Source organism: Choristoneura fumiferana, chromosome 4 (genome assembly GCF_025370935.1).
Source record: "Choristoneura fumiferana chromosome 4, NRCan_CFum_1, whole genome shotgun sequence".
Lineage (NCBI taxonomy): Eukaryota > Metazoa > Arthropoda > Insecta > Lepidoptera > Tortricidae > Choristoneura > Choristoneura fumiferana.
The window spans coordinates 5,755,081-5,778,418 of record NC_133475.1 but is presented as its reverse complement, the minus strand read 5'-3'; the positions used below and the strand labels follow the sequence as shown (position 1 = coordinate 5,778,418).

Here is a 23,338-nt window from a genome sequence, read left to right as displayed (position 1 = left end):
GAATTTCCTCACCCGCGACCATATGATAGCTAGGTACGCTTATGCAAGATATGCGTGTTCTGAACTGGTGTTCAAACAGTTACACGTACACGCACAGTTACAGTTGCTAACATCTGGTAGCATGGTGTGCGGTTGTTTTGCTCTGAAGATGAGCTCTGGTTGAGTTCGAAACGCGTCAGTGTAGTGTGGCGGTGGTGATAGATGGGTTGTTGTGAGTTGTTGTATTATTGCTTATTCTGTGGCTGTGCGTGTTCTTACAGTGTGGAGGTGGAAGAACTGCATGAACACGCATTCTTGCATAAGCGTAGGTAACTAGCTATCATACGGTCGCGTGTGAGCAAAGTTGTTTTAGTTCATTGATATGAAACTCCGCCCGCAAAGTAACCCCTGATTCCATAAATTATCTATAAAGAAAACAAATCTAATATTCTAGAAATCTGTTTAGTAGGTAAGCAAGGTAGGTAGTAGGTAGGTACCTAACTTCAACAGTTGGATGAAACCAGGTCGGAAATCATTCAAAATCGGACCGGCTAAAAAAATCGCAGTAATGACAGTGAGTCCCGGCTTTTGCGGACTTATTTTGGTGGACGCTATCTTGAAATATTACCAGTTACAACGAATCTAATGACTAGGTACCTACCAATTACTAATACTTATGTTGTAATCAGTACTATTAGGCGACAAAGGATGCCAAAATAATAGACGTACCTACATAGATAACATACGTACGATTCAAAAACATAACCCTTCTACAGGCAGTCGGGTATAAAAAAGTGGACTGGTAAAATTTATTAAATCTGAAGGGAACTTTCTCATGTTTAATATTTAAATAACCTAATCAACAAAAAGTTGGAAAACCACCGACTTTGTCAATTTAAAGTTCAGTATCTCAAAAACGGCTGAACTGATTTTGATAGAACATGTCTAAGAACCATCGCTAGAAAACCTGCTTTCAATTAAAAAAACCAGCATTCAAATCGGTCCACCCGTTTAAGAGGTACGGTGCCACAGACAGACACACACTCCGACACACAGAAATACAGACACACACAGCGGTCAAACTTAAAACGCCCCTCTTTTTGTGTCGGCGGTTAAAAATAGGTAAAATCGTTGTTCATTTCTCCCTTTCGTTGATGGACTAAAAGCAAAATCAATCAGGGTTGGAATGCAACAACCGCCACCATACTCCACATGGCTTAAATTTCAACCCTCCATTTTGGAATGCTCCGCCATTTCAAAGTCGAAGGGCTCGCTATTGTGCGAGTAACCTGACGCGCGAGCCTCGAGCGTAGGAAGCGGTCAACTGCGACGGAAGCGGGGAAACAGGACGATCGCGAACAAAGGAGCCAGTTCTACACTATACCACACTATACGTAGGTGTTATGGATGTAGAAAGCATGTTTAAAAGCTTTTAACGCGTGGCTAGTACAGTCACCGTAGTATTTCTAGGGCCGATAAGACGTGGCAGATATTTTTGCACGTACCAAAGTGGCAGATATTAATGCAGGTGACTGTACCATAGGAAACTGGGCCGTGTCCGGCTTTAGACTAGGATGGGCTTGGCCCATTTCTTCCCGTAAGCGTCTTAAAAGGCGACCTCTATTGCCAACTAGGAAGTACATAATCCAGCACTGCGTTGTGGAAGGAATGGGAAAATAACACTAATTTTAACTCCCGAGGATAAAAGAGGGGTGTTCCGTAGCTCTTAAACGGGTGGACTTATTTGAATGCGGTTTTTTTTATTTGAAATCAGGTTTTCTAGCGATGATTCTTAGACATGTTTCAACAAAATCGGTTTAGCCGTTTTTGAGATATTGAACTTTAAAGTGACAAAGTCGGGGGTTTTCCAACTTTTTGTTGGTTAGGTTATCCAAGAAAGTCGTCATCAAAGTATGCAAACAATCTTTTCATCTTCAACCGACGACCACGTCCACTGTATTAAGAGTGCGACTTAGAAGAAAAGTTAGGTAACCTAACCTGTAAAGTGTATACCTAAGTAGGTGTTATAGTGTAGGAAATAAAGGTAGTGGACCCCACAGTATTTCCTCTGCCAGAAAAACTTTACAGTATGATAAAGTACCGTAAAACTACACAAACTGTATAGTATAGGGCCCCAACTTTAGTCCAGTGAACTTGTCAAACAACATCGTAGCTGCATCGACTAGTAGCGACGTCTAGTTTATTATTTATTACTATTATCATTCACTGACGTATGTAGGAACTAGTTTCTTGCGTATCCAATAGATGGCCAACGGATTCAAGTCAGTTGGTTGCTTGCTGGAAGAACCGGTATAAACGTGTCGTTTGAGCTCCGCAAACTTTTATTCCCAGATAGTGGTTGAAGCGACGATATAAACTCTGTGTTGGATTCAAATGGAAGGTAATGTTTCTTGGATGTAATTAATATTAGTTTATTGTAAAAATTGCAAGATTAAAAAAATGTGAAGGTTTTTTTTGTATCTCGCCCTGGTTCCAACTATAGTACTAACGGATTTTCGACCATAATTAAGTCAAAATATTTTATCCAGAAAATGACGTCACGAGATAAAATGATGAAAGAAAAATAGGTGGGCGAGCGTATAAGTGCTAAAGCGATCGCCAAATGGAACTTTGTCTCATGGATACAAAAAAAAAAACATAAACATCGTGAAAACTGCTAATAGTTATTTGTGTCACAAGGGAGCAAAATGGTGTATTTACGGCAGGCGTAAATTTAATCCAGAATGTAGCAAGTATTCTAAAGTAGAATCCTAACGTAACGAGGGATTCAAGTGACAGACACCCAAGATGAAAATAATTTTGCTCCGGAGTGGTCATACAACTTTTCACATCGAGCATTAATAAACTTGAAAAAAAAATCTAAATATTATTAAAGAACAAAAGCATAAGAAAATGGCGTGGTTGGAATTAAAACTTCAAAAAATGGCTTAAATTTGCAATAAACACTTTGGAAAAGCCTTGAACAGAAAAGTTGCACTTTGCTCCCTGACGCCAGGAGGAAAAGTTACTTTTCTGAAGGAGAGGTGTGAAAAAAAAACCTAGGAGCTCTGCATATTCTATCGAATGAATGAGATTGTTTTCGCGATCGAAAGCCATTGAAAAGCACAAAGCGTGCATTGTTCCATGTACCCGGAAATCGAATCTAAATGGGGCAAGCCAAAAAAGTAAAACTCATTTCTTTACATATGTTATAAGTATGTAGTTGATTTTATAAAAGATTTAATCGGCCCATTTAATTACTTACAAGGTTACTTCTTGTTGCCAAGATAATTAACAATCCAAAAGCATTGTGGAAAGATTAAAAAGATCTAAAAACGTGATTTCTTTAAATAGGGGTTTTGCTAATAAATAATACTTTGATCTCACTTTTTGTGTTTATTTTTATAGTACAAATTTTCTAGCGATGAAATAAATCACCCAACTATAGTCAAAGATTAGCCATAACATGATTTCAACTAGGAAGTTATAAAGTCTGGCCTATTGTTGTCAAAATACTATGCAACAATTAGTCCAAAATAATTCGTCAAAAAAAATATATATATTTACTTCATACTTTAACTTGTGACTAAACTTCCATTATCTTAATACATGCCTTTATCTAAAGAATAACTAAGACTAAATATGTCAATCCATTCGTTAGAGGCAAAAGCACAAAGTTGAACCCTTACGATTCCTCTACCATAGTTGTGTACAGTTTACGGTATCAATAAATAAAAGTATTGTATAAATTTCCAAAGAATAATAATAATTGGATTTAAATAAATATCTGTACAATACTATGGCTGCAATAAACGACTAATAAGCTAAACTAAACTAAACTAAACTAGGTCTTAAATTGTTAATATCTTTTTACGGAAAAATGCTCCATTCAAACTTTCTTCACCGGGCATATTCATGTAACGTATTGCAATATATGAAATATCAAAAAAAACCCAGCAGAAATACCAATATTAACAAAACATATTTTTTTGGCGTGTCTTGGACCGGAAAATTTCTCCGTCTAATTTTTGCACTGGAATTCCATTTTATTGCTGTTTTATACCTACTAAATGAAAATCTAAAAAAAATACCATGTAACGATACAATTTTCAGAAATTGCTTGTTTACTCTGTGTGGAAAATTTCTTTATCCATTTTATTTATTGAATTAAGTTCACAGTTTTCTTTCCATTCAACTTTAAAAACATCCAAAAAAATAACGAGCGTATTAAAAACTAAACATATCTAGTGGTGTGTACCTAGGGAGCGGGATGGATTTTAGTGTAGTGACTACTTAGTATATATTTAAAAAGAAATCGGGTTGAGAATTTTTCCACTCAGTTTTTAATAGTTCTAAAATACATAAATTTGGGTATACATTTTTTTTAGATTTTCTTACCCACTACGTCAAATTATATTCTAAAATTATATAAGAAGAAAAAATGACAGAGCAATTTTCCAATGAAAATGAGCGTCAAAAAAAGGAATTATCATAAAAAAAAATCTCATGTTTGACAAAAGTTTTAGATTTTTTGTAGTATCACATACTGAACTGATACAAATAACTTATTTGGTAAAATAATTTTGGACGGAGGAATTACTCGGTTCAATATATTTAAACGGATTGTATTTTTACGTACAAATACCTAACTTAGGGGTGTTTTTTTTTTGGATATTCATATGTTAGTTTCGGCTCATACTATATAATAACCAAGCAAAATTTAATCGACTGAGAAATTAATGCATGGGGCCCCATTACAACAACTTGCTTCATTTCCTACACTATTAGAGCAAATAAATAGACCTAAGATAGATACTCCTACCTACGTGCCCGTTACGATCGTCTTTAATAAGAACCTCTTTTCCAGTAACGTAACACAAGGTGTTTTAAAATAAAACCGAATATTTCAGTGGTTGGACCTATAATGGCCTCTCAATTAGAGGATGTGAGTTTAAATCCGGACTCACACCTCTGATTTTTTCGAAATTGTAAGAAGCGTGACTACATTTTCGATCAAAACTTAAAATAAAAAATCTGTAGAAATACTGACCTATACCGGATGCCTATATTTTTAAAACACCTCATATATTTCGATGTCTTCATTGAAAAGTTTAAGTAAACGTGCATAAAAACTAGATCACCCAACTATCTTTGTCATTATTTATTTAGCACGCTAAACTAATTAAAGAATCAACAAACTCAAGACAGTTGTTTTATCTTTATGTGGCAAATGAGTTAACTTTACCTCATTTCAGAAAGGAAAACGGACTGAAGCATGAACTGCTGCGAAATGAAGATATGAACATTGCAGAAACTAGAATAGAGGTAAGCTCAGATAATCTAGATCTAGATAATTCACGGTCTGCCTGGAATAACGGACCAAGAGAAAACTGGAGATAAATAACCTGTGTAGAGTAAGCATACCTATACCTAAGTACAAGGAATGCAGTCAAAGAGAGATAGATGGTCGTTTGTTTTCTTACAGACGCGTTGTGAGATTAACAATAGCTAAAATTGAATACCTACTTACACAATTTTTCTATAATCATAATTATTATTCATCTTTGCATTCGGCGTCGAGGTCCTTGGGGTAAGGGTGCGCTGGAGCTCACACAGGGAGCTCAGCAATAGGTTAAGGGAGGCAACAGGCAACCCTCGCGTCGGCAGCTTTCTCACACAAAGAATCGCAATCGCAGTTTAACGCGGGAATGCTGCCTGCGTTACGGGCACCATGGCAAGAGACCCACCTCTCTTTTTTAGGGTTCCGGAGCCAAAATGGCAAAAACGAAACCCTTATAGTTTCGCCATGTCTGTCTGTCTGTCTGTCTGTCCGTCCGCAGCTTTGCTAAGGGACTATCAATGCTAGAAAGCTGTTATTTTGCACGGACATATATATAAACTATGCCGACAAAATGGTACAACCAAAAAATAAAAAATATTTTTTTTTAGGGTAGTAGGTACCTCCCATAGACGAAAAGTGGGGGGTGATTTTTTTTTTCATCCAACCCTATAGTGTGGGGTATTATCCTTGGATAGGTCCTTTAAAACCATTAGGGGGTTGCTAAGACAATTTTTCGATTCAGTGATTTGTTTGTGAAATACCTATTCAACTTTAAAGTGCAAATTTTCATTAAAATCAAGCGTCCCCCCTCTACAATCTAAACCAGGAAAAATTTGAAAAAATTCAGGATGGTAGTAGTATATCAAACTTACAAAGAAAACTATAACGGTTAAGTTTACCTGAGAATTATTAGTAGTTTAAAAGATAAAAAGCAGCCTAAGGTATAAATATACCTAAAGTTTCTATCTATCTATCTATCTAAACTTGGAAGATTCCGTATAAAATACGAATTTCTTAGTAAAATATTACTTACTTAATTTTTCGTTATGGCTACGGAACCCTATTTTGGGCGTGTCCGACACGCTCTTGGCCGGTTTTAATTAAAGTTTTTAGTTATTTTAATTCAATAGTAGTTTTAGTCCTACGGACATTTTTTATTTTCTTAATGTTTCTTAATAAAATCTGGTTTTCATCATCATCTCTGCCTACTACTACTTGCGTCCTATTACTCAGCACAGGCCTCCTCTCAGAATGAGAGGGCTTTGGCCGTAATCCCTCGTTAATGTAATTTCTCGAACCCATGAGCTGCTGGTTGGTAGATGTAGGCAGTGCCACCAGAGTTGAGGACACGCACACAAGACCATGTCATATCTAATGACAGCGGGATTTTGACATTCACTCATTCATTTCATTTATTTTCGTTTTATGCAAACAGTTATTCATGTAGATGTGTATGTAAACATTCAATTCAACTCTCGTGGCACTACCTTATAGGAAACTTTATACACACAAGACCATGTCATATCTAATGACAGCGGGATTTTGACATTCACTCATTCATTTCATTTATTTTCCTTTTATGCAAACAGTTATTCATGTAGATGTGTGTGTAAACATTCACTTCAACTCTCGTGGCACTACCTTATAGGAAACTTTATAGGATCACTTCGTTTTCTGTTTGACACCATATACACCGACCTGACATTTATTTACCTTTTCTTTGTTTTTCAGCTGTGAAAACAAGAACATGGACGAACCTGCAAAATACTTTCTAAGGGAATATAATTCAAGACTGAAATTGTATAGTATAAAGTGCGTCCAACATGTTTTGCTACCGACACGGTTGTGTTGGTACTGAGATGCCTTCAGTTGAGGACGACCAGACTTTTTTAGGGTTCCGTATCTAGTCCTACAAGGAACCCCAATAGTGTGTTTCGCCTTGTACCGTACATCCGTCCGTTCGTCTGTCCGTCCGCGGCTTAGCTTATAGACTGTTAGTACTAGAAAACTGTTATTTTGCATGAGTATTAGGAGGGGGCGTCCATAAATTACGTAAGGTGTTTTTTTAAACCCCTCCCCCATCCCCCAAACCCACGTGAGATTTTTCAAAATGTGGGTTTCTTACGTAAACGCGTTGGATTGTTATTGTAAAAAGAAAAAAATAATTGCTTCGTGCTTTTATTTACGACTAGTTAAGACTAGTAATCAATATTGCTGAGAGTTTAATTATAAGTGTAATAAAAAATTAACAATAGAATACTTAAATCGTAACTAGGTACTGTGATTGAAAAAAAGAATATCTACTCTAATTCAGTCCATGGAGAATCATGCGCGGTCTCAAGAGAGACTATTGGAACCAACATGTATAACGTAAAGATGTATAACGTCGAAGTATGAATGAAATTATTTTCTTTCGAACGAATTAGTGAATGATCTTAATCGTATTACGATTATGCGTAAGATTAAATGGACCAAAATAGTATTTTTTTTTGTTTCAATCAGAAAAAAAAATGCGTGATATTTGCCGAGACCCCCCCCCCCTCTCCAACGTAAGATTAGATGAGATTTGACTCGACCCCCTCCCCCCCTTAAACATCTCACGTAATTTATGGACGCCCCCTTATTGAGTATGTATGTTAACCACACACAGCCGACAGTGATAAAATTAAGTTTAAAAACAAAATTTTCTAGGGTACCTCCCCTACACGTAAAGCGCGAAATTTTAAAAGAATATCTATCGTTTATCAGTACGGAACCCTACACTGCACTTCGCGTGTCCCGACTCCCGCTTGGCCGGTTTTTCTTTGTTAAATAATGCTAATGATGGACGTACTAAGCTAGTTAATTATACAAGCCATGAATCTTGCAGTAGCTATATGTAGTTCGCGAAGAGTGTAATAATTGTAAAATCCAAATCGTAAAATACAATATTACGTATGACACAAAATACCATTATTATGACCTAACTACCTACTACTAGTGTAGTGCCATAATATGTATGTTTGTGAAAACATAAAATAAATGTGGAGTGATATGTTTGGACTAGGTGATATACCTAATCTAATATTCGATTGACAAAATTAATAATGATTAGTTCCCGAGTAGTCGGATTCATATTATCGTGGCTTCATTTACAAATTGATGATTGATTTTATTAAAAATACAATCAAGAGTCCGAAGAAGCAGGAACTAATCTTAATAATGTTATTTATTTGTAATTTAAAGTCAATGTCTGTGATGTGCTTAATGTAAGAACCAGCATTTGGAATGGTATTAAATGTTATTTTCTAAGAAAACTGTGTCTTAATTATGGTGTGTACTTACTTTGTAATAAAATAGGACAATAAAAGTCAAGAGCTAAAGCAATAACAATCCGTACTTTATTTCAAAGTGAACAGAATCAAGTCGACTATAACAGTCAATAAAAAAGTCTATAAAATGTATGTTAAAAAAACTCCTTAATATTATACTCACCCGAAAAAAATAGTGATTTCACGGATCTGATTACGATTAGCTACCATTTGCTAGTTAATGGGTGGAGAGCAGAATCTTATTATACTGAAGAACTATTGTTAATTTAGTAGCCACCTCGAGCCAAGAAGCAATTTGAAGGACCTGCGAAATAATAGGACTGAAACTCAGTAGCATAATGCCGCGATTAGGTACTTCATTTAGCCTTAACCCGTCGAACGACCGGCAACCGGATGTGACTGACAGGTGGCATTAGGACCCGCACACGGGTGTCTGCATTAGTCGCTCGACGGGTTAATGTAGGAGCCTTGGCTAAAGGGGCTCTTAAGCAAAATCGACAATACACAGCATAAATACCCAAAAATTAAGTACCTACTGAGGCGTCTTGAGTTAAAGTTGCATACTTAAACGATATAATAATCAGTACAGTTCTTGTGCTGTGCATTCAGTAAGTATGTAAGATTTGTTTAATAGTAAAACTACAAAATCCATATTGATCAGCGTGTGTCAAACTTTCGAAGTTAGATACATACAAGTTCATTTTCCAGAGATTCATTTTATTATATATGAACATTGGCATTGCATCTCTAGAGGATCAGGTGGGAAACAATTCGAAAAATTGTAGCCCTTTCATTGCTAGAAATGGTCACTCTAAAAATAATATTGGCGGAGAGAACTTTGCCCAGAATTGAAACAATACTTATATAAACTAGGCAGTAACAACGAAAAATATTGTCACAAGATGTATAGTTTAAACTTATTTCAGAAGACTTAAGTTCTATCAGAGGCGTCTTTACCTATAGTGCAGGGTGTGCGTTGCACACGGGTGCAGCGGTGTTAGGGGCGCCGGCCGCGGCACTTTGGACCTATTCCATTTTGACCGCGCGCTTCCTAGATGGCGCTAAAGTAATAATTGCACACGGGCGCTACATGGGCTATAAAGACGCCGCTGAGTTCCATCTTTATTTGACAACCATAGTCCCAGTGTGAATGAGCTAGATTGCTCGCTCACTATTACGTTTATCGTCTCGTACATTCCTGTTCAATCAACGAGCGTCACGCGCAGCCTGACGGTAGAACAGGGATTAAAGTAATCATTTACAGATAAGAACGTTATTGTATGTAGGTATGCAGAAAAACAACTCTATGAACTGATAAAGGTACGCCATACGTAAGACCGGCAATCGTTTCGTGAATCTACCCCTTATCAAATGATTACGGTTAGCGCCGAGTGGCAGACGATTTAATATTGGTTCATGGATTAAGTCTTCAGAATTCCCAAAATCCCATAACTATTGGAAAAACCTAGATGTTCTAAAATTTCTCAGCAAGTCTTATTATTTTATAGGTACTCAGTAAAGAGTTTCTAGAGCCCAGTTTATACCTGCAAAAAAAAATCGTGCAAGTTGCAATACATTGCGAGGCCGTAACACAAACTAGTTTGTAGTGATCAATCGAGCGCCGCAAGGTAAATGCAACTTGCACGATTTTTCTTGCATGTCTAAACTGCGCTTAAAAAACTGCTCTCTAAAAAGTACAAAAAAAAAACGTATTCACACCTGATTACCAAGAAACGAAGCTGATTATTATGACCCTAGACCTATGCAAAAGTACTCCAGGCCCAATGTTTACTTCTTCTCCTTGTGCCTGACTATAGCAGGTCCAACGTTATCCCCCGTTGCCTTGTTGTGGGTCGCGTGGGCACCGTCACAGTATGGCCACTGGAACATAAATATAATGTTGTAGTAGTAGAGTTTATTAAGATAATAAAATTATTATAAAAACATATAAAAGAACATGGGTAAATATCACAAAATCAACTGGGCAGAGCCGCATCGTCATCGAAGCCAAATAAATTGGCTAGTGGCTTAAATATTTTCTTTGTTAGGGTTCCGTAGTCAAGTAGGAACTCTTATAGTTTCGTCATGTTAAATATGATTTGATTTTTTCGTAATGGCTACGGAACCCTATCCTGGGCGTGTACGACATGTTCTCGGCCGGTTTTTTTTTTAAATATATTACAGATAGGATAGAGTTATGAAGAACCTGCAAGCCATTTGTCTACCATGCACAGGATCGAACTTGAATTCACCATTTCTTTCCATCCATATTGAACTATTCATCATCTCATTTGGCCATAATTTTTTAATGTCTTAAATTTTCTACTTGTGACGTATTTCAAACAAAAAGGCCTTACATACTGAGAATTGGGACTGTCCAAAATCATTATGGAAATTGTTTTGGCAATAGTGAGGTAATGATCTACCTATCTACTGAACTGAAAAATGTATCTTAAAATTTAACCAGCCCCAAAATAACAATGAATAACCATAAAAAACCGGCCAAGTGCGAGTCGGACTCGCGTACGAAGCGTTCTGTACATTATCTATACAACATTAGACATTAGGAAAAAAAACACGTTTGTTGTATGAGAGCCCCCTTAACTATATATTTTATTTTAATTTAAGTATCTATTTTTAAAGTGAATATACGACTAAATATTCTATGAATATTTCAAGCGTCTACCTGTTGCAGTTATTAATATCGACCAAAAAAACGGCAAAAAATCACGTTTGTTGTATGGGAGATTTTAAAAAAAAAATATTTTATGTAAAAATAAATCAATAAAAATAAAAATTTATAATTATACTTATAGAAATGCATGAAAAATAAAAGGTACCAAGGAAGTGAACAATTGTTTCCACTGTTGCTATTTAATTTCCTCTGAATGGAAGTGAAAGGCACAGTGTAATACTCAAGCATTAAACTCATTTTCCCTCGATATGAATGCCAGATAAAATGGCTCGTTTTATGCTCTTGTTGTACAATTTACTATAGGTCTGTGGATTAATTTAAAAAAAAACATACATAAAAAGACCACATACATAAATCTAAATATGATTCTGTGTGCACCAAGGGTGGATCCACCGTTGTGGGCATGATGGGCATGCCCACAACCTAAATAGACTAGTAACAACACACTTTCGAAAGTCATTCCTCATTATTGTTTATGAGCGAGTTTGTACTCCGACTCCGACTCGCATTTGACCGATTTTGGGGTGGCTGTAACTTGGGTGTGACCACAACCTTTTTTGAGGGCTGGATCCGCGCCTGGTGTGCACTTCAACTGATCACTTAAAAAAACTCAGAAAGATGAATTTTATTTTATTTTTTGTGAAAAGAAACAATCAACATACTTTTTATCATTAAATTGAGTAGTAATTAATTATGTATTACGAAATAGTATAATTATTATGTACTAACTACTAATATTTTGTATACTACTTTCCTGCAAAGAAACAAGCATTTTATCCTTATTTTATCAGATAAAAGCCAAACATGAATGAGTCAACACCCAGATAGGGCATTGCATAATGTAAACAGAGATTTTTTTGTGTTTCCAAAACAGATTATTACTTTCATTTTATTTAGACTGTATCCCATTGCTGTGTAAGTAATTATTATTACTTTGCATGGTTCCTCCATACTTTGTTCCCTTTCTGACTCAACAATCAGGTAATTATTGACAAGTGATGCATAAGTTTATGAAATTGTATGAATCTTTTCACTATTAAGATCAGCATTCATGAAATTTGAAGCAGAGCGCTAATAATAAAATTACAAAACTGCTTTATCCTCCTGCAGCTAAGTAAAATTTTTGGTTTATGAACATGAAACTTTATTGTCAATTATCTTTTTCCGGCCGGCTCAATACAATCGTGCAACTATCCTGAGCGCGCATAAATTATCTTTTCACTAACCACAATTAATAAACATTTTAGAAGAAAATTCGGAAAAGGTTAAGAAAGAGTTTGATATCACATTACAATAGGTCCTATATATAGGACAATGGGGGCAGGAGGATATTTTATTGGTTAAGTTAAGCTATTCCCACTCACATTTTTAGTCTTCCAGCATCTACAAAGGACAGCTTTTTCAGTGATGTCTTCAATCTCAACAAAGTCCACAACCTTGTCAATGTCCTTTCTCACGCAGTGGTTGACATGAACATTTCCAGCAGCCTGCGCCTTCTTCACTGTTTGGTAAGAGTAGTAGGAAATACCACCAACCACAAGCGTTGGTGGTACTAGGGCCAGCCAGTCCTTAACTGTAAAGGCAATAGCATTTTATTTAAAATAACCTAAATCAGGAGGCTGTGTCATAAGTCAGCAAAAACAAATAAAATTAATATTTTGGCAAATTAAATGTTAATAAGTTTTGGTAAAAAAATCATTTTTAATACAAACTTTTTTTTGCTGACTATACTTTTTATTGACTGTACTTGTATTGTTACCCAAACTACATTTGAATAACAAATTTCAAGTTGATGCCATTAACCATCAAAGAGTTCCGTCCTATGGAGACGATCCTGGCTGGACTACCAGGATGTCACTATCAGATTATTGTATTGTCACCAGATTTACATAAGTTTACCAAATTTCAACTCAATCAAATTTCAAATTCAAACTAAGGTCAAGTTTAACTAAGATTTGACCCAAATAAATAAATAAACAAATAAATAAACAAACAGGGCAAGCTAAATAAAAGCTTGTAATAAAAATATTCCACATTCTCATAAAGTAGGTATATTTTGCAGTAGTAGGTGTGGTAGGTGTGGTATTTAGAGAAATTACTATGATTTTAGTTGGAAGTGTTATTTTACCCAATCATGTAAATAATATCATGTGATTTTAATGGCATAATGTAACTGGTCAAGAATAGAACCTACTGAATACACATACAGAGCACATGCCCATTGTTACATAACTTCCATGTTAAAACCTTAAAAATTCCGATAAACATGCCATACTCAGTCAATATAATGTGCATTCTGATAAATGAATGAATTTCAGTTCTTGAGATCAAAATAGTAATGATTCCATTATCATACTAACAAATGTTTACATCATATTGAATTGCAAATCGTATTCTCAAAATCGCGTGCGACTTCAGCTTGTTGGTGTACATTGTAATGCTACTTCATCGATTTAGAATACCCATCGATGTGCTACTCACATAGGTAACACAATTCGAAACAAAAGTATGTCATAGCATTGAACAAGAGATTACGAGAATCAATAATTTTATTTTACAATTCTTAGATTTTGTTATATATCTCAACTTACTACAAATCACGTTGTGCTAATAAATTGGAAAATATTAAACTACTCACCTCCCAGATGAAACCAACCACCAATAGAATCGGGAATAGGCAGTCCGGCCAAGTAGTTTGGAATAGTCACTTTCACCAAATTAGAGATTAAATACATTTTCACTTAAAATATATATCAGAAGAGCTTTAGAAAGTAATTAGACAACAATTACGCAAAATGAACGTATCTTTGGCGTAATGTCAGGCAGGCCACAAAAGTGCTCGATTAGTGCGGTGAAAACAGCGTGACTTGTGTCAAAGTTGACACATGTCATCGTTTAAGTTATCTATTTGGCCCAAGCCTTAAGGCCGCCATTGAGGGGAAGAATAATAATTGGGATGCACGAAAATCGAAAAAAAAAAGATTACTTCTAATGAACGAGGGTGTGACTCGCGTTCTTTCGATTATTAACTGTCATCAATTTTCGGAATTGCATAATAGAAAAGAGCCTGTTAATAAAAGATAACACAAAATTCAAAAGCCAAAATAACATTTTATTCATAAGTTTGCCAAGTAGAACAATAAAAAAGAAAGTGAACTTTGTCCTCAGAACACTTTTCAATAATACGGTTTCCAAATATTTAAGTATAAATTGGTCTCTTCACAGCCTATGTACCATTTTTTAATTTGTTTTTAAAACAAACTTACAGCACACACTTACTTTTTTAAAGTTCGGAATGTATAATACCTACATAGGTAGTTGAAATAATTTCTTAAGTTATAATAATACTAAAGATTATTAGATATGTGTTAAAATTATATGTACTTGGTAAACTTAGTTACATAGGCAAGCATGATATGATTGTATTGTATAGGTATCCTTATCACTACTTGTATACAAATTTTATGATAACAAATCATTCCTACACATTATATGCGTAGTTATTTAATCACATACATATCACTATTCAATTGTCACCCTGTCAGCATTATTAACACCTTCGGCGTTCTCCATTAACACAGTTTACTTCTCGGCTGGTTTAGATCTTCGGATCACAACTGGACCAGTGTTGTCTCCAGTAGCTCTATTGTGGGGCCCATGCGCTCCATCACACAGGGGCCACTGAAACAAACAATAAAAACAAAATGCTAAAAATTTAATCTCTATAAAATCTGTATTTTTAAACCAAAAACAATTATTTTAATGTACTTAAACTTTTACTTTGTTTAAGATTGAGATAGATCAGATAAACGTTAGTAACTAGCTACTGCATCTTGTAGGTTTTTTCTAAATATCATGTAAGTAGGTGTAGGTACATACATATGTAGTTTTAAAAGCCAAAACATAATTAATTAAGAATTTCTTTGACCTGATGATGAATAATGGTAAATTAAGTTGACTTCTTTAATGATACATAATAGCTACTGCAACCTACTAAAACCTACAAGATTTTTTAAATATCATGTACCTACTTAATAGTTTAGTTTATAATAGAAAATAAAACATATTATCTCAGTAATAACTTGTGTTGGCACTATGTTATCTGATAAAATGATCAAAGCCAGATATAAATGACATACAAGTTGATGAATTGTAAAATAAGTCACACCATGATCTCATTTTTCAGATAATACTCATGTAATATTTGACTTGCATTCCCAATAAATGTTAGATAGGTATTTTGTTATACTCGTATCTACCAAACAACCTGAATGCCATATAAATAACTAAGTCAATTCAAATTGTGACAGTCTCAAATGATATTATATATATATATATATATATATATATATATATATATATATAAATTATATATAAAAGAAAGTCGTGTTAGTTACACTATTTATAACTCAAGAACAGCTGTACCTATTTGCCTGAAAATTTCACGGGAGGTAGCTTAGAACCAGGAGACAGACATAGGCTACTTTTTATCCCGATATTCCCACGGGATAGGGATAAAATCTCAAAATAACCACCGCTGGGCTTTGAGCCATGAAATTTGGTACGTGGGTAGCTGGACCTCTGGAATAACACATAGGTTACTTTTTATCTCGATATTCCCATGGGATAGGGATAAAATCTTGAAATAATAACCGCTAGGCTTAGAGTCATGAAATTTGGTATGTAGAGGTAGGTAGCTGAACGTCTGGATAACACATAGGTAAATAAATAAATAAATAAATAAAAGGCTACTTTTTATCCCGATATTCCCACGGAATAGGAAAAAAATGAAAAAAATCTTGAAATTTCAGCACTGGGTTTAGAGTTGAATTTTGTAGTTGTTCACAACACAACCTCAATGAAGACCACAATATAAATTTTGGCAATTTCCATGGGAATTTTGTAAAATCCCGAAAATTTCAATTGCAACTACCAGACCGAACTCAACTCAACTATGATAACTCAAAAACGGCTGGACCAATTTTTATGATTTTTGTGTTTTTGGATTTATTTTTATCAGCAATAGGATAATAAATATTAAAAACATTGGAAAATTCACGAAAAAATAAAATAAGAGAAAAAACATTTTCCCATACAAAATGTTCATGGGTTTCATAACTGTCAAACATTTAATGGTTATCCCGTCGATACGATAAACTGAGTAAACTCTCCCCTCAAATTAAAGAACATATTCAAATAAATTGGACCCGCTAGATGGCGGAGTTGTTTGGTATGTTATCATATTTTTTTTCGTGCAGGACAACGTCTGCCGGGTCCTCTAGTACAACCATAAAATAATCTAGGTAAATGAAGTAAACAAAAATTAAATAGACTGAAACCTTTGGTGGCAATAACAGGTTTTTCTTTTAAATACTCTTTTTAGGGTTCCTTACCAAAAGTGTAAAAACTGGACCCTATTTCTAATACTCCACTGTCCGTCTGTCTGTCTGTCTGTCTGTCACCAAGCTGTATTTCATGAACCGTGATAGCTAGACAGTTTAAAATTTTCACAAATGGTTTATTTTTGTTGCCGCTATAACAGCAAATACTAGGTAAAAACAGAATAAAATATATATTTAAGGGGGGCTCCCACAATAAGTGGTTTTGGTGAAGTCTGACTCGCACTTGGCCGGTTTTATATTTTACCAAAAAAAAATTATATTAATGTATTACACAAATTACTTAGAAAAAAAAGCATTAGTACTTACTTTTTTGCTCTTCCAGCATCTACACAAATACATTTTTTCTCCAATATCTTCTATTTCAACAAAGTCCACCACTTTTTTCTCGTCTAGTCTAATCATGGGGTTAATTCTTCCACCAACTCGCCCTCTTTTTATAGATCGGTATGCATAATAGGAGACGCCTCCAACTACCACTGTTGGTGGAATCAAAGCAATCCAATCTCGCACTGAAAGAATAAAATAAAACTTTTAAAAACTTTTACTTCGATCATAAAGTGAAGTAGAGTATCCTATAAATGGTGGTGCATGACACTATTCCTAGTATTAGTAACTTGAAATTAAATAATTGCTAAACAATAAAAGTGCTCTGCTATAATAAAATACTGAATGAGGCATAATTAAAATCAGTAAGTAATTTATGTTTAGAAAATAAAAGGTTATATCTTTATAATTAGTTCTATTTCAAGTTTCATGCAACTAATTAAAGGTCAGTTAGTCACTTCCCAAGGCTAGGTACAGGCTAGGTATAGTCACGCTTATCTCAATTTCCCATTAGGCACCGAGATTAATTAAGACAGCAAATAAGGAAAAAAGTTTTCTTACCTGTTAATCGAAACCAACCCCCGAATGAATCGGGTATCGGTAGCCCTGCTAAGTAATTAGGGACAGTAACTTTTACAAAATTCGACAACACGTACATTTTCACTGTTTTTGAGATACTTTAGTTTTGTAAGTTCACAGATGGCCGCGTTCACTCGAAGCAAGTGAATGGACAGGCAAGGCAGGCCAACCAAGCCAAACCAACTTGTTAATGACTGACAGTCAAAGATGTCAATGTGATTGTGATGATTCAGTCATCAATGTTTGGTTTGACAGTGACAGTAAGCATTAACATGACCGCATTATAACTGGGGAATATTGTAATGTATAGAGTATTGTAATGTATAGATATCGACGAGTCGAATATTGTTTTGCATATTTTTTTTCGTAAAAAATTAAGTTATCCGAGTGTATTTCGTTAAATACCTCAATATGAGAGTCGCACGGTAGTTTCATGTTCAAAGTTGTTTTCCTGTCTTCATAGGATTCAGTACCAGTACACCATTGTGTTCATAATAAAATTATGATAAATAATTATCACTATTATTAAGCCACTAAAAAAAATTGATAAAGCAGTTGAGGTAACGTGGTACTACTTAACATACATATTTTAGACGTTGTAGTTGTAAATAGCTACTGCACCATAATTCTTAACCTAGCGAAATAATCGATTGAACTTTGAAGTGAAATCGTTGATGCAATCAAAAGAGTTGAACCCTACCGCAAATACATCACTAGTGAGTGAACATCATTGGTTGTGAACATACGGGGGCTGCCAATGCCAAGTGCCAACAATAATATTACATAGCTAAGTAAAAACTATTCAAGACACTAGTAAGAACGCTATTGTTCATTGGCAGAATTTCTACAGACAAAAAATAAACTGCAATATGAATGTCCAAGAAGGAGTGAAGTGAAACGAATGAAATTGAAATTATCTGTCTCCTTCGCTTTGGTTGGTTGGGTGCGCTGCAGTTTATCGTGCTTCAATTTTACTAAGATTTTCGTTTATAAATTACAAAATACCTTACCCAAAATCCTGTAGCAGTTCGTTAAATGTGTTCCTGGTGATGTTTAACAGTGGATGGTAATCAATGCTGCTGTGCACTGAATATGGCTGACGAAAGACTAGTGGTCCTAAACCGTAGTGATAATTTAGGATTCGGATTCTCACTGCTTGGCGAAGCCGGTTTGCCACACATAATATACGAAATCGAAGAAAATTCTCCTGCAGCTCGTAGCGGCGAGGTAAGATGTTTATTTCTTTTTGTATGGGTACTTCGTTGCTATACTGTTTGATACTACGTACAGGTGCTACCGTACGTTATTAGATTGTGATCGGATGTCTTGTAGGGTGAGCAGTTCCTCCCCCAATAATTTGTCCTTGACTGTACGACTGCGAAAAGTGATAAATAAAAGTTAGTTGCTTCATTAGCTCGAAAATACAGTGAATCATATGTTACGCACACAAACAGGGTAATGCACGATGAATGCATAATTGTTGTGTGTGTACCTATGGACTTACTACTACTACCTAAATATGTTTCTACATTATGTTCTTTCAACTTGCCGTCTTTGTATAGTAAACTGCAATGCAGGTTTTTTATTTGTGTTTAAATAAATAGAAGATAAATTATTTTCTAATAAGTAAAAAAAAACACTAGGAAACTAAAAAAAAGTGCAACTGACTAATAATTTTATGTTGAACACACCATTTGCTCATATTATGATTGATGAAATACAAAAATTAATTCTATCTGAAAGTGATACAGAAATAAGTAGCTTTAGTTAAATCATTATTTCTAAGTTGTATACATTTTTGACCATCTGGACTATATTGAAACTAATTTTATTTCATACCCATTTTATGAAAGAAAAATGGTCTCAAGGCTAGCCTTTGCAACACACACATTGATAGTTTGTCATTTTAGAAAATTCATTCAAAATTGTACTAAAAGCCTATTCAAATTTGCAATGGACCTAGCACCTATTTAATAACTACTTCTTGTTACATGTAGGTAGGTACTAATGGGCCTACTACACAGGAAGTAAGGTCCTGACTATAACTAAATAAAGGAATGCTAGAATGTGTGTAAAATGTCATACATCATCAAGCAGAGTTCTAAACCAAGTCTTTCGTTATTATGGTTATTTAAGATTTATCTCAATGCAACCTTGTACTTGTGTTGTATTCTGACTCCTCTTCCATAACTTTCAAACTAAAGATGATGTCATAACATGACATTTCAGATGTAATAAAAAAAAATTAACTGTCTCTGTAACAGTAAATTAGATTTGCATGTTATCTATATGTATATAGTAAATATGTATCATACCCTTGATGCACTTGCCTTGACAGGCAACTCTGTGTTAAGGTTGTCAACTACATGATATGTCCTCATTACAAGCGTCAAGTGTATCAGTTTGGTTAATGTAATACCAATATTGTGCTCTTTTGGAAAACATGCCATTTATCTTTAAATAGTATAAAATAATGTTGTTTCCTGCCATTTATTTGCATGTACAATAATGTATGCTAAGATATTCTCTACTATGTCATTATTTAAAATCAAGAAGCATATAATGCTTGTTTGCCCCTATCATATATGAAAAAAAATTGAGCATGCAAGGTATTTTTATTATCTCTAGTGAATACTGATAACAAAATTCAAATAATTTACATATTTTGTGTTACAAAGACACATTTGATAATAGTAAATAAACTAAAAAGGGTTAGTAACTTATACACATAAATACTGTAACATGAATTAAGTACCTATGTTATATTATAACAGGATTGACACTGGCTGGAATCCATAAAAAAATAAAAAAAATACCAAAATTGTTTTTTTTTTTTTACAAAAGTGAAAAATTTATTGAGAAACAAGCGTGGAAGCAATCAGGGCATGCTTTTTGTATGGATTATAAACTTGTCTCAAGATTTCATCAAAAGCAAGCTATTACTGCTATTAGTTAATGGGAATGAGGATCTTGTGACCCTTTAGCAGGGACAAGGGGGCATTACATTTGGAGTGGAAGGGACCTTGATTCATAATTTGTTGTTATTTTAAATTACACCCATCTCTGTCTCTTTCAGAGAGATCTATATACATTAACTAAGTACTTATCATGAAATCTCTTTTCAAATAAGTTTTTGTTCAATATTTCATTTTTAATACAAGCTTTTTTGCTGACTGTACTTTTTGTTGACTGTGCTTGTATTGTCACCCAAACTACATTTGCATACCAAATTTCAAGTCTATGCCATTAACCGTTGAAGAGTTCTGTCCTGTGGAGACAGTCCTGGTCGGACTACTAGGGATTATTGTATTGTCACGCAATTTACATAAGTATACCAAATTTCAAGTCAATCCAACTACTGGAAGTTGGTCGAATTTAACTTGCAAGATTTGATTACAGACAGACAGACAGACAGACAGCCAGACAATGGGACAGGTAAAACTAAATAAAAGCTTATATAATTCACCTTTTTGTTTCGTATAGAAAGTAAATAAAGTGTGAAAAATTAAGGATTTAATTAACTGAAAACAAATAAGTTGCCTGCAATCCTAGCATCTTGAAATTGAAATCTTGTGGCAGACCCCAAGGTCATATCATAACCAAACATGTTCTTAGTGAAAGTTGAAAATGTCTTCAAGAAATAAAGATTTTAACTACAAAGCATATAGTACTTTTTTACGTATAAGTAAGTTCTTTATGCCAAAACTGTGCACTGCCACATAGCTCGCTCATAAGTGATAATAAAATATACTGTATGACACATAGCCACATGCAATTGGCCTGTTATTCAAACTACAAACAAGTATCCATTGTCTCCAAACTCAATTTGTTTTAATTTCTTCATATTTCAACTTTTTAACAAATCATCTGTCTGACATAATCATGTTTATTTTGTGAGGCCATTAAGTTTTACTTGGTACAAGTATGCTTAGTCTTAAAAATGCAACTTAAAATATGTAGCCCAATGTGCGGGTATGTATCACACACAATATCTGTCAAATATATTTATGGTCACTGTTTTGGACCGATTCCCTAATCATATATTAGGATAGTTGTCAGGAAATACTGAAATTTCTAGGGATGGGCCGAATATTCGTTTTATATTCGGTATTCGTCAGGTTTACCGAATATTCGTATTCGGCAGGTTTACCGAATATTCGGCTTAATCACTGAATGTTCGGCAAATTTTTTACTGTATTGAGCCATGTGTGAGTGAGTTCAGTGTTAAATGGTTATTTTTATGACGTATAGGCTTTGTTTTTGTTGACACTGTAGCTTTATTTCCAATAACAGCAGATAAAAGAGATGGTTATTAATTAAAAACAAAATATAAGTATGTATACCTTACGACACCTAACTTTGCCTGAAAGTTCATTGCCCCGACTAGTACCACAAAAACTATCAATGTATAATCCCAATAATTGAATAGGCACTATATTGTTAAGTGATTCGAACACAACCCGGGAGTAACGTAAAGACGTCGCATAAAAAATGTATCTCAAAAATGCGTCAAAACTGAGTATTAAGTAATGAACTTTTAGGCAGATTTATATGGTGCTTGGTATAGCTGTTTTGAGATTAAGCTACAGAGATATTTATTATAAAATAATGTTAATATAATCAATCAGGTCTTTAGTGTGAGAATGTTTTATTTTAATCAAGTTGCATGAGTAATTTATAACATTTCAACAAAAAATAAATCGTATTTCTAGTTTCTACTTAGGAATCAATTATGTCGAATATTCGGTTCGGTAAAAGTTTTACCTAACATTCGGCCGAATATTTTCGTATTCGGTGAAACCCATGCTCGGCCCATCTCTAGAAATTTCACATACATAGCATAAAATTCGCAAAAATTGAATTTAAGCCTCGATTTTTGTTCATAATTTATTGGATAGTTATTCATGTTACTAGACATTGATAATGTAGTATTCCACTGTACCTAACAATGATACTGTTTTTTATATGAGCAAGTACTTATTTATTTTTATAAGAATTTCAGCTCTCTAGGTATCGTGGAAGACAGTGGAAGTAGTAGTTCACTTTCAATGATTATCAATGAGTCAGTCAGTATAAAATTTGCGTAACTGCAACTAAACGAATGAAGCTATTATAAGTACCTACCCTTAGCTTGTCAAATGAGCAGAATATCAGCATCCCACTACATCCCAGTGCTGAAAAACAGAGGCATAAAAAAATACGCCGAAATGTTTCGATAAAAGATAGTAAGTATGGCAGTTTGCCTGGCGCTTAACTCAAGCTTGTAAAAATATGTATGTTTATTTTTTGGATATAGATACTAATGTAGGTTCGGCACATCACTTAGTGAGTAAATCACGCCCGTAACTTGTGGCAGTGACTTCACTAGTCGCGCATTTTTGACCTTGAACTGATGAATAACTCAATGATGTTGGCACTTGGTGCGCCTCATCACCCTTGTTCCACTTCGCTGGTAATGGATCCCGCGCCATTCCATACATGTGGTCTGCATGCAGGTCCCATTATTATTCATAATGACCATTCTTGCATGCCCTTTTTAATGTGGCTCTTGTTTACCATGAAGAAAAACCTTTAAATGTCAGGCACAGTGGGTTAAACATTAATCCTGGCTTTACCTCTATGGCTCGCTCGGCTATTATCAGATTTATCTGACAAATATGTATATACCAACTTTTAGGTAGGTATACACCGTGCTCTTTCTTATCAT

General features: G+C 34.6%; 4 protein-coding genes across 7 annotated transcripts in view; 2 read left to right on the top strand and 2 right to left on the bottom strand.

Annotated features, from left to right (window-relative positions):
* Positions 1–8,616, top strand: part of LOC141427337 (uncharacterized) — a 52,734-nt gene extending 44,118 nt beyond the window's left edge. For all 4 annotated transcript variants that reach the window (XM_074086671.1, XM_074086670.1, XM_074086672.1 and 1 more), the window contains exons 6-7: positions 5,235–5,304; positions 7,052–8,616. In XM_074086671.1, coding sequence (XP_073942772.1) covers positions 5,235–5,304; positions 7,052–7,057 — 76 coding nt within the window. In that variant the 3' untranslated portion in view covers positions 7,058–8,616. The remainder of the gene's footprint in view (positions 1–5,234; positions 5,305–7,051) is intronic.
* Positions 8,617–8,678: 62 nt separating this feature from the next.
* Positions 8,679–14,064, bottom strand: LOC141427338 (CDGSH iron-sulfur domain-containing protein 2 homolog). Its single transcript, XM_074086673.1, has 3 exons — positions 13,965–14,064; positions 12,691–12,899; positions 8,679–10,512 (listed from the first exon to the last, which is right to left on the bottom strand). Exons 1-3 carry the CDS (start codon positions 14,059–14,061, stop codon positions 10,420–10,422), a joined length of 399 nt encoding a protein of 132 aa, XP_073942774.1. The 5' UTR covers positions 14,062–14,064; the 3' UTR covers positions 8,679–10,419.
* Positions 14,065–14,417: 353 nt separating this feature from the next.
* LOC141427339 (CDGSH iron-sulfur domain-containing protein 2 homolog) lies at positions 14,418–17,888 on the bottom strand. Its single transcript, XM_074086674.1, has 3 exons — positions 17,614–17,888; positions 17,035–17,237; positions 14,418–15,007 (listed from the first exon to the last, which is right to left on the bottom strand). The coding sequence occupies exons 1-3, from the start codon at positions 17,708–17,710 to the stop codon at positions 14,909–14,911; spliced, it is 399 nt and encodes a 132-aa protein (XP_073942775.1). The 5' UTR covers positions 17,711–17,888; the 3' UTR covers positions 14,418–14,908.
* Positions 17,889–18,370: 482 nt separating this feature from the next.
* Efa6 (Exchange factor for Arf 6) overlaps positions 18,371–23,338 on the top strand; it is a 41,206-nt gene continuing 36,238 nt past the window's right edge. Inside the window, exon 1 of the mRNA XM_074086666.1 lies at positions 18,371–18,858. Coding sequence (XP_073942767.1) covers positions 18,724–18,858 — 135 coding nt within the window. The 5' untranslated portion in view covers positions 18,371–18,723. The remainder of the gene's footprint in view (positions 18,859–23,338) is intronic.

Coding starts and splice junctions, on each gene's coding strand:
- LOC141427338 (XM_074086673.1), bottom strand. CDS start 14,061: ATGTATTTAATCTCTAATTTGGTGAAAGTGACTATTCCAAACTACTTG. Junction 12,900..13,964: donor TGGTTGGTTTCATCTGGGAG/GTGAGTAGTTTA, acceptor TTGCCTTTACAG/TTAAGGACTGGCTGGCCCTA. Junction 10,513..12,690: donor GATGCTGGAAGACTAAAAAT/GTGAGTGGGAAT, acceptor TTTATGTTCCAG/TGGCCATACTGTGACGGTGC.
- LOC141427339 (XM_074086674.1), bottom strand. CDS start 17,710: ATGTACGTGTTGTCGAATTTTGTAAAAGTTACTGTCCCTAATTACTTA. Junction 17,238..17,613: donor GGGTTGGTTTCGATTAACAG/GTAAGAAAACTT, acceptor TTATTCTTTCAG/TGCGAGATTGGATTGCTTTG. Junction 15,008..17,034: donor GATGCTGGAAGAGCAAAAAA/GTAAGTACTAAT, acceptor TGTTTGTTTCAG/TGGCCCCTGTGTGATGGAGC.